The sequence below is a fragment of the Choloepus didactylus genome, chromosome 8 (genome assembly GCF_015220235.1).
Source record: "Choloepus didactylus isolate mChoDid1 chromosome 8, mChoDid1.pri, whole genome shotgun sequence".
Taxonomy (NCBI): Eukaryota; Metazoa; Chordata; class Mammalia; order Pilosa; family Megalonychidae; genus Choloepus; species Choloepus didactylus.
This window is the reverse complement of record NC_051314.1, coordinates 137,463,759-137,481,655: the sequence shown is the minus strand read 5'-3', so window position 1 is coordinate 137,481,655 and position 17,897 is coordinate 137,463,759. Positions and strand designations below refer to the sequence as shown.

At 35.9% G+C, this 17,897-nt stretch overlaps 1 protein-coding gene across 1 annotated transcript in view; it reads right to left on the bottom strand.

Annotated features, from left to right (window-relative positions):
- Positions 1 to 17,897, bottom strand: part of TAF3 (TATA-box binding protein associated factor 3) — a 207,763-nt gene that overhangs the window by 32,371 nt on the left and 157,495 nt on the right. Inside the window, 1 exon segment of the mRNA XM_037845142.1 lies at positions 9,747 to 9,829. Within this exon segment, the coding sequence (XP_037701070.1) occupies positions 9,747 to 9,829 (83 nt within the window).

The window sequence follows — 17,897 nt, the reverse complement described above, 5'->3', positions numbered from 1 at the left end:
CAGAATAACCCTTTTGGAGCTGAGTGGGAGGCATTCATGTTAGCTTTCAAGATGCCCAGTCCAGCATGACATAAATGAAGTCTCCCAATTTTAAGAGTCAGATAGTCTTTGTCGTCTTTCAAGTTACTCTAGAAACTAAAAATGGCTTGAAAACAGAAGCTCTGGTCTCATCACTAACAGATAAAAAAACTTAAGAAGAACCAGGTTTGGGGAAATAATGCTGTGCTAAATTTTGGAAATGCTGTATTTGCAGTGCTGGACAAACCTGTCTTAATTTGGGGGGAGAAATCTGAGCTGGAAATATAGATTTGGGCATCATCATGGCATGGTTAAAACCTAAAGAGTGAATAAAATAACTTAGGGACAAAGAACAGAGTGAGTGGGTCAAGGGCAAGAAGGTAAGGAAAGTAAAGAAAAAGGAGTCCATAAAAGAAAGAGTAGGAATGATAAGAGAGAGGGAAAGAATGAGAAGAGTATAGTATCAAGGAAAAAAAAGAAGAGCTTGATAGTCCTGGCTCTTATATTTAGATCTTTGATGAATTTTGAGTTGATTTCTGTACAAGGTGTTAGGTAGGGGTCCTCCTTCTTTCTTTTGCAAATGGAGATCCAGTTTTCCTAGCGTCATTTGTTGAAGAGATTATTCTTTCCCAATTGTGTGGTCTTTGCCCCCTTGCCAAAAATCAGTTGGCCATAAATATGAGGGTAGATTTCTGAGCTCTCAATTTGATTCCACTGGTCTATACCTATGTCCTTGTGTCAGTACCATGCTGTTTTGATTACTGTGACTTTGTAATAAGTTTTACATTTGGGAAGTGAGTCCTCCAACTTCATTCTTCATTATCAAGATGGCTTTGGCTATTTGGGGTCCCTTGCCCTTCCATATATATTTCATTATTAGCTTTTTCATTTCTCCTATTTGGAATGATAGAAAAATTTTGGTGGTGATGATAGCACAACATTGTTAATGTAATTAACAACACCGAAATATATATCTGAATGTGGTTAAAGGGAAAATATTAGGTTGCATATATGGCAATAGAAAAAAATTTTTTTTCTAAAAATCCATGGAACACACTATACAAATAGTGAACCCTAAGTTAAAATAAGGACTATAGTTAATAGTAAATTATAGAAATGTGCTTTCATCAATTGTAACAATTGTATTATACCAATGCAGGGTGTTGATATAATCTTATATATATATAATAATATATATATTCTTATATCTAATCTAATAAGATTATATATAATCTTATATCTGTGGTATATGGGAATCCTGTATTTTCTGCATGACGTTCTGAAAACAACTTCTCTAACTAAAAAAAGAAAAATCTTTAAAAAAAAGGACCTGGGGAAAACAACAGTGTCAAACAGAGCAGAAAGGATTACTGGTATAGGGGTCCAGCATGTTCTCTGGATTTGGGAAATAGGATGTACTTAATGATCTTAATGAGAAGTTATAAAAAGTTTCTAAGGCTGAAATCAGAATGTAATGTGTTTAGGGGTGAAAAGTTGGAAGACAGTGCACATAGACAATCAGTTTTGAGAAGTCTGAATGAGAAGGGGATGCAGAAGGAGGCTTGGTGAAGGTGAGAAGATACAAGATGGGAGAATTCAAGGCTGAAGGAAAGATAAGAGAGAAGGAAGGAGATGAAGATATAGGACAGGAGATAACACAGGCAAGGAAGTTCCAGAAGAAGCAGGAAAGGTGGGAATGACAAGGAGGGCACAAGAGGAATAGCTGCTCTTAAAACAAGGAGGAATGTAATACAATTTCTTGGAGCCAGGAGGAAAGGCTGTGAGGACAGGAGTAGATGTAGTTTTGGACCCTACAGAGAGTAAATCCAAACAGACAGGGCTAACGCAGCTTGTCAGATCTTCATGGTGACATACTCATCTCATGCGCTGAGACTTTGGCAGCCATATTAAAAAAAGGCCACCAATATTCTAAATCACAGAAGTCTTTCAGTAACACAAATATCTGCCTTATAAGCTAAAAAGGCTCGAGTGGGAGAAGAGGAAACATCACGCTATGCATCTGAAGTCTTTTATGTAAGTATTTAAACATTAAAGCCACATGAAAAGTCAGGAAATAATAGAATACAAAGAACTTAAATGTCTATGTTGTTATTAGTAATAAGAGTGTCTAAGTGTTCTCATCAGCAGGCACATACTCATTTTAAGTGCCAGAAGTGTGAGTAGTTTCGTTTTCAGGGGAAATTATAATCAGATAGTGTCCAAAAGGTTACCATGATATAGCTAAATTATCTTGCCTGTCACAGGTTAAAGAACGTTTAAATTCTGGAAGTTCACATCAGCTTTTTCTAGATAACAAATCTTAAGTACCTCCCCATATTCACTCAATTAGTGATCTTGGGCCTTGATAACATTGCATAGAGAAACTTTCCAACTATCATTCAAATCATATCTAAAAAGGTGGTCATAAATATTTTAAAACCTAAGTGAACTAATAAGACCTAGACCCATTACGGATAAGATCTTTTACAACAAATTAAATAAAACAATTTATTGAAGTCTGGACTCAAGATAAGCTAGAATTACTAGCCGACCTTTTATTCATTTAAAGAACAAAATTAGCTCTAATTGCATTAGAATGGAATCCAGTAAATTTTCCCGAGTCTTCTAATGTGGCATCCATGTAAGAATTGCTGTAATTGTTTACAAGCAAGATGGAAATGCTTTGATTATAATCTTTCCACTTGTTTTATTGTGTAGTAAAAGCATTTTCCAAAACCTAAAGCCTATTTTTCTGACAGTATACTATTTTTTCTCTTGAACATATTGCATCTTTGGTATTAATGAACAAACTACAATGCGCCTAGGGGAAAATTATACTTATAGACTTTTTCATAACTTTAGGTCAGTAGAAATGAAAGAGTAATATAAGGAAACCAAGAACTCCTTATCTGGAAAAATCAGAAAAGGGTTGAAGACCCAAACAGGAATATTTTTAACTACCTGTTTCCTCTCAGTGGTGACTCAGAATTATAACCGAGATGTATGGTTTTGGATCTGTTGAATGTATAAGTACAATAAGGTAGGAAAAATAATGCATACAGCCCACAACTTGTGTTCCAGTTGCTCAGTACTAGGGAATTTCATCTGTAATGTTAGCATCTATCACAAGCGTTAAATATAGGTCATTTTCCATACATCTTAAATATAGTAATTCTTAAGATTTTTTTGTCACTGTTATTATTATTTAGCTTTCAATACAGGCAAAAATGCTAGGAAATGTTTTTGCTTCAGTGACAAATTAAGCAAGGCAAAACAGAGAACAAACATTTTCAATTCAGTTTTTTTAAAAAAATCAAAACTAGACAGTTTTATTAGAAGGGAAACAAATTAAAAATAGAAAAATGAAAGCCTTCCAAGTCTGACAGGATGAAGTTCTGAAATGTTCCTAAACTTTGGTTCTAAAGTATCTGGTTTTTTTTTTGTTTGTTTGTTTTTTATATTAAAAAGCTTCTTTGTGCTGCCTTCTCAGCTTGTTAGGGAAAGGAACTCTGATTGCCTTTCCCTAACAAAAATAAAATATATCTGTTGTTCTTGCCTGCCCCTCATCCTTTATTCTGGTAAGAGAGACCTGTTTTCCTTCTGGAACCTGCCATTTCCCCCTGGAAAGGCTGCCTCCCCTACCATGGGGACTGATAATGGATGCTATAAAAGAGAGGATGTCCATTGGAGATTTTGAACACTAGGAACATATCAGCCTGGAGCTACTTGGACCATCTTTGCCACCACGCAGATACAAGATGGAGAAAAAGAGAGCAAGCAGTGTCCTACTGACACTTTTTGAACCCTGGATTCTGCCCCATTTACAGTCAAATATATCCCCTTTCTACTTTTTCCCCGATAAGCTAGTTTGATTTGGGTCATTTTTACATGCAACCAAGTCTTGATTAATGCAATGTCAAAGGGAAAATAAGAATGTTTCAACTAGAAACTAGAAGACCCTTTAAAGAGTTACCATCACTGAACTATGCTTTTATGTTATACCCTTGGATCTTTATTAAGGGCTGGTGCAGGACAGTCAAATGAAAAATGCCTGGTATCTATTGCAAAAACTGCTATGGAAGACACTGTCCTTGCCATGTGGTTCAATACAGAAGTTAATTTTTAAATTTATTGTCTTGAAAAACCTTCGCTTTCTTGAGAAACTGAGAAGTACCTTCTTTTTAATAAATGTATTTCACTTTTTGACCTTATTGTTAGGAAGCTAAAATCATATTTGATGTTCAATCATAACAACTATATTAAGTTGGAGCAAGTTCATTTGCTTCTTTTTCCCTTCTTTGGTTTCCCATTTCTATTTCCTAGTAACTTTACTATACGTCCTTCTCTTTAAGTTACCCTAAATTCTTTTAGATGGTGTGTGTGTGTGTATAAACATTTCACATATAGAAAGGAAAATGCAGAAAGTTGAATAAAACAATTTGCTATAACTTCTCTAAAGAACTTATTCACTAAAACCACTACAGAGGTGCTCTGTTAATGGCTTTTGGCTAAATGTAGCTACATTTTAAAATATAAAATGCTTATTTTCTTTAAAAAGATTGTAAATGATTACTTTTGTAATTGTCCATGACTATTCTGTACTTCCAGCTGTAATGTCAAAAGTGTTAATAAGAAAATCTTAGATCACACAGACAAATATCTCTAGATATTTTATGTTTGTAAAGACTAAATACTCTGTGTTTTTCAAGATTAAAGAGCAAGGCTTTGGCTCCCATTTTTGTAGTATATATACATAATTTAGAAATTACAACTATAAAAAAAACCCCTTACCAGGCATGAACTAAAGTTTATAAACTGCAACAAAAACTGAATTACTTAACATGAAGAGAAAAACATCAAATTTTCCATACCTCTGCCATCAGATGACTGTTTAAGGAATGCATTTCCTGAATTGTAAGAAATCTGATAATACTCATGGCTGTGTTGCTGTGGGAAATCAGAACGTTAGCAGAAAGAAAACTGTAACTGCCAGAAGGTAAAGGGGGGTGGGGGAGTGGTCGCGAAAAAAATCTCTCAGCATAATTTGTATATTTTGAAAAACAGGTTAAATTTGTAAAATAGAGTATCTATAGTGACTTCTCTGTAAAAAGGGGATTTAGAATTTCATTGATAATACATTGTTTACTGAAAGGCATCAGAAATGATTTCTGTGGCATCTGATCAAAGATACCATTAGACATTAACTGGAAAACATAACCGACCATCACTGGAGGTTTCGATGGGTCAGCTGCTCTGGTGAGCTCACTGAGTAAGAGGACTGTCCTGGGGGCAAAGGACCAACTCACAATTTCTCCCATACAGTAATCCCACCCACCAGCATAAATCACAGGATTAAGCAGAAGAGCCACATCTCCCCGGGGAAGGAGAAAAGGGCCCAAGCTTCCTGTCTAGTACTTGTGGGGGGGACAGCATTAAAGAAGACATTTCAGAAATGTAAATGGAGAACAGTATTTATTCCCCTAATCTCCATTATTATTCAACCCCAAACCTTTAACCACAGTTACATTAAACTTTTCTCAATATTTTACCAATATTTAAAATGGCCTTTTTTTCCCATGAGAGCTCCTTTAACAGAATTTTGAGCTTCATAAATATAACCACAGATGTAAATTTAGAAAAGCTGCCGGTGCTATTCTGCCATGTCCTTCCAGACTAATCTATCAAAACAGTCTCCAACCCTAGTACATCCCATTGCATTCTTTTGCTCTATTGTCTTCACAGAAGTAAACGAATGAATGCCATCAGTTAGCCAACTCTTCCTACACGAGCTCAAAATAAACTAGCACAGTGAATGGTAAGACTGGTATGTCAAGTAACACGGTGGCTGTGTGGCTGCTAGCCCGCCCCAGCAGCAGACACCACATTCACAGGACTCTGCCTCCGAGTCCAGGAGGACCTCAGAACTCATCAATATAGTTCCAGACAGCTGCTCCTGGGCAAGCTGAAACCAACCTGTTGTCCTGGCATTAAGGTAAGACTTGATTGTTAGGCAGGACTCAGATATTTTAGAAATTTGTCATTAAGGTAAGACTCGATTGTTAGGCAGGACTCAGATATTTTAGAAATTAACTTGAATGTGCTCTTTCTTCCCATTCATACTACTCTAAAAGACTACATAGGTGCTGAGATTGTAATTTCAGGATTAGTAATTTAGTGTCATCTTCAATATAGACTATGGGGAACTCTGAATACCCAAAACTAGGGGACACGTTAAAGGAATTTGAGGTTCTTGCAAAGTCACCTTGATATTTTTTTAAGTAGCTGGTTTATAATTTCTGAAGTAATAGGCATTTAAACACCAAACAAAACAACTGGGTACTGAGTGTCCAAGGGCCAGGATAGGCAAAAAATTAAGCCTCAATAATAAAGTGGCATCAACTCTAGACATCATTGCCTTAGGGAAGGGTGCACTGCCTAGGAAGGGACACAAAAATTAGGCCTCAGCCCCTTTCCCTGTCTATGGCTTAGTGACAAATGGGGCACAAGGTGCTGCAGGGTGCATTGCCATTAGGGAAAGCTGGTCTATAGAGGTGGTGATGGAAATTCAGAGTTGGCAAGGATACTCCTGACCGCTGTGAGCTCTTCTGAACTGGCCCTCAGGGTTGGGCATTTGGGGCCAGGAATCAGTAAGCGATCGCTACCTCCACTGGGGACAAGAAAGGCACAGTGAGGGAGAACTGGAGCAGTGGGCTACCCAGCCCCCTGGCCGTGGGCTGTGTCTCCAGTGCTGCTGGGGTCTTTGGACCCGCCGTGGCCACTACAGTCAGCTGGGCCGCCTGCGCCATGTGGGCTGCCAGGAGCACCCTGAGGCCCTGGCCCTCAGCACCAGCCCACCAGGCTGTCTGCACCTGCAGCACAAGGCCGTGGCTCCTCTGCCCCCAGAAACCAGGCGGAACCTGGGTGCTAGCTGTTGGACTAGAGTCACCTTGAATTTTAACACTATCAGGAAGAGGTACTGGATTTATCATATACCCTTTTGTGATACAGTTTCCAGGCATGTTAAATCAAGGGAAAAATAGGTTACCTTTGTCCTACTTCAAGGAACAATAATAAGGAACAGAGGGAACAATGTAACCTCAAAGTACTTTTCTAGATCAAGGGCAGAAGACCTAATTCATTCATTTAAGAAGACTTAGAAACTAAATATTGTTTTAAACATTATCTAACTACAGGGTATAATTTGAACCCCGTAAAGCTTTTTCCTTTTCTCATAATTTCAAAAGACTCTATTCTCTGCCTGTTCTTCAGCAATAAACAACCTCCCTTAGACTATTCAAGCCCCCCCTTTTGAATCCCTGTCTGCCCATTCATTTCACTTCAAAGGAGTATTATTAGTACACCCCTAAGTGTGTACAAACTAAGTAGCCAAAGGCACATTTATATGAATCTATTGCCTCTTCTACATTACCACTGCCATGGAATAAGTCAACTACCTTATACCACAACTATAAAAGATGCCTGAAACTTGAATTTCATATAATTTTCATGAGTCATGAAATCTTCTTCTTCCTTTAATTTTCTCCAACCATTTAAAAATGTAAAAACCATTCTTAACTTGTGGGCCATATGAAAACAGGCAGTGGGCTGGATCTGGCCCATGGATGGTAGTTTGCTGACCCCTGATTTAGACAAAAAGACAACTACCGCCACCCCTCCAAAAAGAGGGCATTTTGCCAATTAAGTCATATTTTGCCTAAAATTCTATTACTATTTGATTCGGGTGTCTCTCTCTCTCTCTTATTTTAATTAAAAAAGTAGTATATTTCACTTAGTTTATCTCATTGTTCATTATAAAGATTTTGTGGCATTTGCCCTTGGTTAAATAATTAATCCTTCATACAACATGAAGGTTATTTACCTAAATATCTGGAAGTTTATATCATATAACATTAAATTATTAAGGGCAATTTGTCTAGAATGTCTGGGTATTATAATTTTCCTAATACAGGACATTTTGTTTCAGAGTAATAAGGGTCTATTTCTCACACCTGCCAATATCTTAGGTATCTGAGTGGTGTTTTAAGAGGAGAAAAATAGAGTAAATAATCAAAGAATGACTAAAAGATGCTTAAGGGCAGATGAGAAGAACAGAAATATCAATGCCTTTGCACAAACCTTATTTCTTGAAAGGAAATGAGCAAGCCAAACTTTTGTGTGGGGACAAAGATTAAGTCATGGTGAGTTACTGCAAAAATAGGAATATGAACTGGTGGGAGAAAAGCATTTGTTCAATGATGAATAAGAACTTTTACCCTTAGAGAAATAAGCCCATATACAGGATTTCTAAGGAGTTGGTATGAATAGTTTCTTTGGTTGGTTCTCTTTGCTAAATAGTTCTCTACTGAGGTGAGAGATGAGGATATAATAAAGATCTTTGCAGGTAATAGGGCACTAGAGACACCAGATATCTTGTCTAAAATGAGTTGCATCCACAGCCTTTTTGTTGTATTTTCTAAGCTTGCCAGTCGCATTTCTACCCACTGTCCAACTCTACTGCTAAAACCAAGAGTAAAGTGGAATTTACCCAGATAATTTAGGTTAGAAAAATATGAACCCTCTAGGTATTCATTTCTCAGTCTTCAAAAGAGTATGAACTCTCCTGGAAAACCTTGCTTGCCCATATACTACCATTCATCAGAATCGCTGCACTATATTTGGAGTTGACAGAAGCAGTAGCATAAAAACACACAAGCTTGAAGGTGAAATGCAACCACTGAGAACACAAACCAAATTTTCTGTTCTCTGCCCTACCTATGAAAAATTCATGGGTCCTACCCTCATTTTTATGGCTAACAACTGAATAGGAATTGAATGCCTCATAAACCTATTTTCTACACAATATTTCATTGCTTGCAATGTAAACTACTCCATTTTCAGACTTACTGGGAAAAAATAAGGTCATAAACTTGTACCTTAGCTTGTGAAATTCATTTAAATGATATATAGCATGATTTTAGAACAAGGAGAATGATTTTCAACATGATTTACAAAAAAAAAAAAATTGATGTTTCATTACCTTATTAGGATCAGAGAAAACCGTTCTAGGCCTTAATGTTTCCCCTTCAAAATGAATAAAAGGATAATATCCACCCTTAAAGTAAATAAGGTTGGGCTGATATAATGATTCAGTGAAGATTAAGACGAATACCACTCATGGGTTTACATTTCCAGTTCTCTCTTAAAAAGCAAAAAAGAGCAGACAACTAAGGTTTCTTACTCTCATATACTGTTTCACCAGACCTTTGGCAGGATCTTTGTTTTTTACGTACAAAATAAAACCATCTGCCACCTGAGCAAGAGGAGAATCTTCTTTCTCTGTCATAGTGATAGAGAACACATCTTTGAGAAGGTATGACATTACATCCACCTGGGGTAATATGGGAATTAGTCCATTCAATACATAGTTTCTTAATTTTCAGATAATGAGGACCTTAAAAACTACACAGAAACAATGTCATATGCTAGGCTTTTAAAAAAGAGGAAAAGAAAAAGAAAAAAAAGATTCTATGTGTTAAACAAAGCAAAAAGCATTAGCTCTGAAGAAAAAACCAATAGAAACTTGAAAAAATGAACAGTTTTCCAAATAAAGCTTGGCCTTACATGTAGGAGGAACTCGACAAGGATTGTAGAGTTCGACATCCACTAGAACAGGATAAGAAAGGTTTAGTTTGATTCCTTTCACTCTGATTCAAAACTTTTGTACTTACATCTTGTCTTGGCCAGCACCAACTCTGAGAGTCAGTCTGGGGATCACCGGACTTGGGGCTGGAACTACTGGCTCCACTTTTATCTGTTGAAGTTAATATATTAGAGTTAAATTTTTGTTTCAATAAAAGTACTACCTACTTCTTCTACGTCCCCATCCCCACAAACCTGCTAAACAAGTTTAAGCTTCAAGTATGGCTAAAATGCAAGATGCAAAGATAATCTGGGCTATTTTACGGTTTTGTTTCTCAACTGCTGAAGGCCACCTGGAATGATGAGAAATTCTAAAGCTCTGTTACATTATGTATATATAATACTTCTGTATTTTCTTAGTTCGGTTAATTTCTTAGATATTATTTTATTGTTAGAAGTTTTTTTTTCTTTTTTTTTTTTTTAAACAACAACAAAAAAATGTTACCTAGATTATTTGGTAGAACATTTAAGTAATACCAGACTTAACACAAATAGAAAAAAACACAATGGCATTTCCACTGTATGACAAAATCCATCTATCACGGAACTTAACAAACATTAAATTCATCTTAAGTTTACATTACCATATAAGAAAGCTGAATCAACCAAATGTAATTACAGCATTAAATTGTTCCACTTTTGGCTAATAGTAAAAAGATCTGAAATGTTGTGAAAGAAAGAAAACATATTTTCTTTCTTAGAAAGAATTTATGGTGAAAGCGATGACTACTCCAAATAAGCTGAAGACCACAAATATCTGAGCTATTAGTCAGTCACAAAGGGTAGATACAAATTAAATAAGATGTTAAAGGGCCTTCTTCACAAGTTTTGGCTTGAATTTTTTGCTATGCTATAGTAAATATTTTGAATGAACAAACGAAACAAAAGCTCTGCTGGTCTAAATTATCTTCTGTATCAGGGTTTTTCAGTGGGAGTGTTCCTGGCATTTTTGGTGGGACAGTTCTTTGTTGAATGGGACTGTCTAAAGCCTTGCCAGATGTTTAACATCCCTGGCCCCTGGGTACTTTACACCATAGTACATTGCTAGTCACTGTGACAACAAAAAGAATTATTTGTTGCAAACCATGAATTTACAAATTTCAAGCTTATAAATTAATGTAATTATGATTTACTTTGAGAATTAAATCACAATGAGACAGTGCAGTGGTTCTAAAGGTGAATGAATAGATAAATAATGCTCAATATATTACATTAGTATATTGCACGTTTTTCAAATCTATTATTTTCTCACTTGTCTCCCTGTAGTCACTTTCTGCCCAACATCACATCATCAAGATCTACTTCAACCATTTTCTTGAACAATGCTAGGCACATAAGAGGTGCTCAATAAATATTTGCTGAATTAACAAATTATTTTGTAAGCACCCTCAACTCTGGCCTCTCTGTCATTTCATCCTTTGACCAGGACCAATCTAAAGTCATCCAGAGCACTAAGTGACACCAAAGAAAATTTTAAAAACTGCGTAAACTTCCACCATCAAAAACTTCATCTGTGCCTTCTATGCTATCGATTTGGTTTAACAGCTAACCTACATAAGGGCAGGAGCCATGTTTGTTTTGTTTATTACTATTTCACAGTGTACACGTAATTGCTTAAGACGTATTTAAGGAACACATTTTGAAGCAAAAATGTCAAACCTTTACTTCTTTCAAGACCTACCATTTCCTTTCCTCTTTTATTCATCAAACTTCACAGGAAAAAATATTGAGGACACTAGGCAGGAGAACCCCTTTAATTGCCTACAAACTTGCAAAGTTCTCCATATCCACTGCTATACTGTAGTCCAGTTCCTCCAGTCCTCTAAAGACCCTTCCTCCAACAATTATTTACTTACAGTATCTTCAACGTCTCTGATTTTCATGTAGCACTTAAATGTGCCCAATCTATCTTTTTAAAATAATTACTTTTCCTTTAACCACCAGCTAACAACTTCTTGCAGTTTTTAGTCTCTTAATTGTCTCTTTCTTCACTTTGTTGCCTCTATTTCTTCACTGTTCCTCATTTCTTAACCCACTTCAATCTAGTGTCTGCCCAAACCATTCATGCCTCCACTAAAACCACCCTTTCTAGACACTAATTATTTCCTAATTTCTCAGTATGTTTTCCCATGATAGGTCTTATCCATGATAGGCCTTCTTTTCCTTTGCAGAATCTTCTACTTTTGCCTGACCTTACTTGTTTCTCTCCTCTTGTCATTCTACAGCTTCTTCAGTAATTTCATCCATGTCTGTGGCTTCAATTATAAGTTTTAAGTATGTCATGTCTTCAAAACCTCTCTCTAGACAAACACTGATTGAATCCAAGACCAAAATATAAAGTTCCCTACTGAGCACTTCCAACAAAATATTCTATAAATATTTTACCTCATCACACCCAAATCTTAACTTAGCAACCTCCTCACAAAATCTGTTTCTTCAAATAATCTCAGTTTGGGCAGATGCCTAGGTCTTTGGACAGGATAATCCAGGGTTACCTCAGTGCCCTCAAGGATCAAGGGTCACTGGCATGGGGGATGGAGCAAGACCCATGTATTACTGGCTAAAGTTTTTGTCATAAGATTTTTGTTTTTAAATGAAAAGTTCCAAATCTAAACAAAATCTGAAAACCAAAATTCTGTGAACTATTAAATGTCTATACTTTTCTCATCTTTTTGTTATCTTTAAGATAAACAAAAATTACCAAAACAAACATTTATGAAAACTTACTATTTGCCTGGTACTGTACTGGGTTATTTGTCAGATGTTCTCATTTAGGTTTGATAACAATCGTGTGGATAGATATGGTTCCCATTTTAGAGATGAACTGATCATGGATGAAAAAAACCTTTTTCCTTTCTTTTCCTTTCATCTTCCTGTTCTAAGGTCACACAAATAGCAAAATTGGGATTGGAATGTAGTCTTTCTGAATCAGAGAATGAAGAATTAAAGTTCCTATATTTCTTAATTTCTAAAAAAATTTAGGGTCACACACTCATAAGTGAAGAAGTATTGGGAGTAAGCTTTCTATTCTTTCAATCCACAACACTACTATTTAAGGCTTTAAGAAACCTTTTCTGAACCTTTTCTTAAAACCAAAACTATATTTGCTTTTTAAAAAGCTTTTGCTTTATTATTAATGCGCTTCACATGGTATGTTTAGTTCATTTCTGGTACAACACTACACGTTAATTATAACTTACATTTGTCCAGCACTTTGCAAAGTATGTCCCACATGCTTTATCCAACTTAATCTTCACAGCTCTATAAGGTAGGTCTGGAAGGTATTATTATTCCCATGTAATGAGGGCTCAAAAAGATTACGTGGTTTGCCCAGAGTTACAAAGTTTACAAGTAAATGGCCACATCCATCCGTGTTCTACCATACCACCCTGACTCTGATGTGCTGCATGGAGCTATTCACTTCCTTTGCCAACGTCTCCTATGATGAATGACATACACTTGTGAGATGGCTAGAGTTAAGTTGTAACTATTTTTTCTCTATGGAAGGCTAGCTATTTTATATAGAAATTGAGATTAACTTTGGCTCACCTCCATTTAAGTGAACTAGCTGGGTTTCTCATGCTGTCTTAAGTTACTTGGCTAGGCAGAAGAATCGAGACATATTCTATATATGGTCCACTATTCAAAAAGTTAAAGTATATAATATGTAAGAAACAAACAAAAATGGAGATACATTTTTAAAGTCAGATTAAAAATGGCATAAATGTGCTCTGAAGAGAACAGATACTCAGTTTCAACAAGTAAACTTGTTGAATTAATGAATGATTCAGAACCTGCTACCTCAGCTTAAAGTTTAATATGTAACTAGGGTGACCACATGATCCAGACAGAGAAACTTTGAGAGTGAAAGACAGTGCTATTAATTACACCACGTAACAGGTGTAAACTGGGATCGTCCCAGGCAAAACCAGGACATATGGTAGCCTCTCCTAAAAGCCACCTCAAATACCTTAATTTCATTCTTAAAGAGGTAAAAATCAGATTTAATTTAAAGAAAAAGTTCAAGAAAAAATTGATGAGGATGCTATTAATATTAAAAGATATAGAAAGTACAATTTCTAAATAAAAACTTACCAGATTTTTGTTTACGTGAACTTAATCAAAATGCCTACCAAAATAAAAACACAAGAGACTTTTCCTACAATCAAATATTTTCTCCTGTGTACTTCTCAGATATCAACAAACTAAATGACAACTATGTAAACAACAGACAGTGCAATCTTTTAATGGCATGAAGCCAAAATCAGAGGACAGAGGGCACTTTTAAGGGTTAAAATAAAAGAGCAGCACTTTGCAGTAATGCTGAGAATTGGGGCTAGCAGAAGAGCATTTACAGTGGATTACTAAGCTTCCCAATTCACCAAAGAGGTAGAGTCCAGCAATATAAGACTCCTTTGTAGCTAACTAAAAATACATTGTCAGTGGATTTGTTCAGTTTTATGTATAAGCAATACTTCTTTCACCTGAACTAATACTAGTAGTCATATAAGCCCCTTATTGCCGTGTGCTGAATTTTTTTTGCTAATCTTCAAGGATTTAGCTTCTTTGCCACATACCTCAGGGCACCAACTGATAAAGCTCTAACTTTCCATTTTTTCCAGGACACCAGCAGTGCGGCCTTGCAAAAAATGAAAATCGCTCAAGAGATTTAAAGGGGAAATTTATTTTTAAATTTATTTTAAAATCCTGACTTGAAGCAAAGAGGTGGATTTTTAAAAAGCTTATCTATACAGAATCAGTTTAAATTTAAATTCTATCTCAGAACTCTTTCATGCATTCCAGCTTTAAAGTTTATCTTTTGACAGGGACTTTCTGCAAAAGTAATGGGCAGCTTTGTCAATATAATCTATCCAAGTTAAAAAAAAATTTAATGTTAAACTTCCATTAAAAATGTGTGTGTGTGTGTATGTACTAGATAGAGTAACAGCAAATCCTCAATAGTTCAGATTCCCATTTAGGCTAATATGTCAGAAAAAAGCCCTGAAGAGCGTTGATGAAAAGCCTAATTTAATAATCTAACATTTTGGATGCTGAACAGTGGTAATCATCTTGCTGTTTTTCTTCATATTATTTCCATTTAGAAACACAGGCTAACTAAATACTGATAAACTTTTAAAATATTTAAAATGCAGTCAGAAGATCTATGGTTGTGGTTAAGTATTGCAACTGGAGTCCAACACTGACAACTGAGACAGAATTCAGACTCTCATAGATGCCTGGAGTTCACCCACATAAAGACTTGGAGATGGCCTTTTGTAAACATCTGTAAGCTGAAGCACACTCATTTAAAGATTAAGTTCCTGGTTTTCTCTTGCAGCAATTTAAGAAACAGGAAGGGAATATTTCCCCCCTTTTATTGGGTTATTTTATTTAGTGAAAACCCTTCATTTCACTAGTTAATTATGATAGTTCATGAGAAATGACTGGAAATGAACCTATATTACTTTAAATAGAAAGAAAAAAGGAGTGCCCTTGTATGCACTCAGTAACTGGTAGTTGCCACTGTCATTTGCTATCCAGGTTAGTTCATTCAAAATAACCAATATTAGCTCAATTAAAACAGTTCATTAATAACAATCAAATTCTTGGAAATCCTTTACAGGATTTATAAGTTTTCCATTACAAATGATGCTCAGTTATCCATGGGTTGATTATCAACATAATTGGTTGTGTGCAAGAAAACGGAATTAATTGCCATAGTCTACTCATCTTAATTAAATGAAACAAGCAGTTCTTCATTACTGTTCTAGGAAATGGCAGAAGAGAAGGCATCTTCAACCAAAACATTCTTTGGAAAGATATGAAACTTGTTTTTAAGCAGAGGTAAACCATGCTTTATAATGATGCTGGGGCTCCTCTGGTAGTGAATGAGAGGAGGGAGACAAAGGGAAGGGAGAAGAACGCCAGAGGGGCTGAGGGAGGCTGGTGAATGACCAGGAAGTGGTAGAGCTGAAGTTTAAATGCAGGTCAATCTGACTGCCATGTCCTTTGTGGGCCAGCCTAGGGCCGATTTATCCATAGACTGTGATGCCATCACTTCTGAGGCAAACTCTATTGTGTCTTTTCAGATCATACTGAAATAAGATTATACCAACATATTTATTCCCAAGCTTGACAGATGAATTTTGGCTTATCTTTCATTTAAGATTACAGGTACAACTGTCCAATTCCAATAACATAAATAATGATGCACTCTCTTATTTTTTCACAATGATCCTCCCTTCAAATAACACTTAAAATTCCAAGATTGCATTTTAAGTAGTTGTGTATGTTCATCTAAACCCAAAAGATACCGTGGTTTGAAATAAATTAAGTCATGCAGTATATACATGGACCCACACACAAACAAAAAATTTAGTAAAAATTTTTTAAACTGTTCTGAATTGTACTGTTAGGTGTAGCATTGCTAAAGCCATTAAGGGCTATGTTTGTAAATGGCTGACATAAATGCTATTAACATGCTTTTAATAAAAAGTTAATTTGGTTCTATTTTAAATAGATGACAGACCAGATTCCCAATCTTGACTAATGCATATTATTGCCCATAAAAGGGAATTAAAAACTTGTGCATAAATCACCATACTTTGGATTATTACTACTACTACTACTAGAAAAATAATTTTACCTTTTGATGGAGCACCATCAGCCAGGGGCCTTGCATACATTATTTCACTTAACCCATTTTAACTTAATGTAGGAAAGCACAGTGGTTAAGAATATCAATGTAGCATCTGATGGCCTGGGTTTAAATGCAGCTCCTAGTCAATCACTTAATAGCTGTGAGACCTTGGGCAAGTTTGTTAACCTCTATTTCTCATCTTAAAGTGACACTAATTATAGTATCTACTTTATAGGGTTGTGGTGAGGAATTAAATTTATCCTAAGTGCTTAGCATGTTAGTGTACAGCAATCAGTAAATTTTAACTACTACTGTTTTGTTGTTTCTAGTAGTTAGTAAGGATGAGAAGAAGAAGAAAGAATGAAATTGTGGGCCTCGTTCTTTTGACTAATGATTCTTGGGGCAGCTTAGATATACCTCATGTTCATTCATTCTTGTTGCCTCATTTCTTTTGACATGTTAAGAAAATTCTCAGACCATATATAACCCCATTTCGGGAATACCTTGCCTTACTCAAATGACTTGATACTTTGGGGGAGTATGCAGGGTTGTAAAAGAAGTATTAATGTTTAAGTTAATACCCAATTTCTACTCGCTGCCAATGACATTTGCACAGGATGCACTAGCCTTTATTCTTTCCTATCTGGATAAAGGGCTAAATTTTAAGGCATGACAAAGAAGCAGAAACAATTTTTAAAAAGCATAATTGTAGTGGACTCACCCTGTCATACACAGGTAAGCTAGTATGATCCAACGAAGCAGCAAACTCTTAAGTTTCTTCATTTTATGTGTTTTCCACATCATGAGTTGATTCGAAGTGGAATAATAATAACACACCACTACCACCGCCACCGCCACCACAATTTCCATTTACTGAGCACTTACTTATGTGTCAGATATGGTATTAAGCACTTTTCAAATGTTGTCTCATTGAATCCTCACATAAGTAACTTGTTCAATTTTACAAAAATTGAAAAACTTTTTAAAAGTCAGGATTTGAATTTAGGTCTAACTCCACAGACAATGCTATGCATTGTTTTTTTAAGTCCTCATAAAATAGCTGACTTATATTCATCTTTATCTATTATCATTTATCTCATCCATAACCCATCAAAACTGTAGGATTTGTATTACTCTGATAGGTGAAATCTATGCTGCCAGTAATTGAGCCTTTGCCTCAAATCAGGATAGTCTGAGAGACTTTTCTTCCCAACTTAGGTAAGACGCTTAGGGAAGGCATGGACTGCAGTGAGAAATCTAATCTGATGGGCTTTACTCAAATTCATAACGGTGGGTTGAAAAATACCATTGCCTTTCCAAATTCAGATGGGGATGAAAGCAATAGCATCTTGTTTGATTTACTGAGACCTGGCTGCCAAATTGCTAGGCACATGATGGACAAATGACTTGTTGTTGGGCAATAAAAATCTCAAAATGTGAAGCACAACTGCAGTATAAGTGACTCTGGCTCTCCCTAGTTGTGTTGATCTTGATCTTGGACAAGTCACTCTCATGCTCAGTTTCTCCTCCATAAAATGTT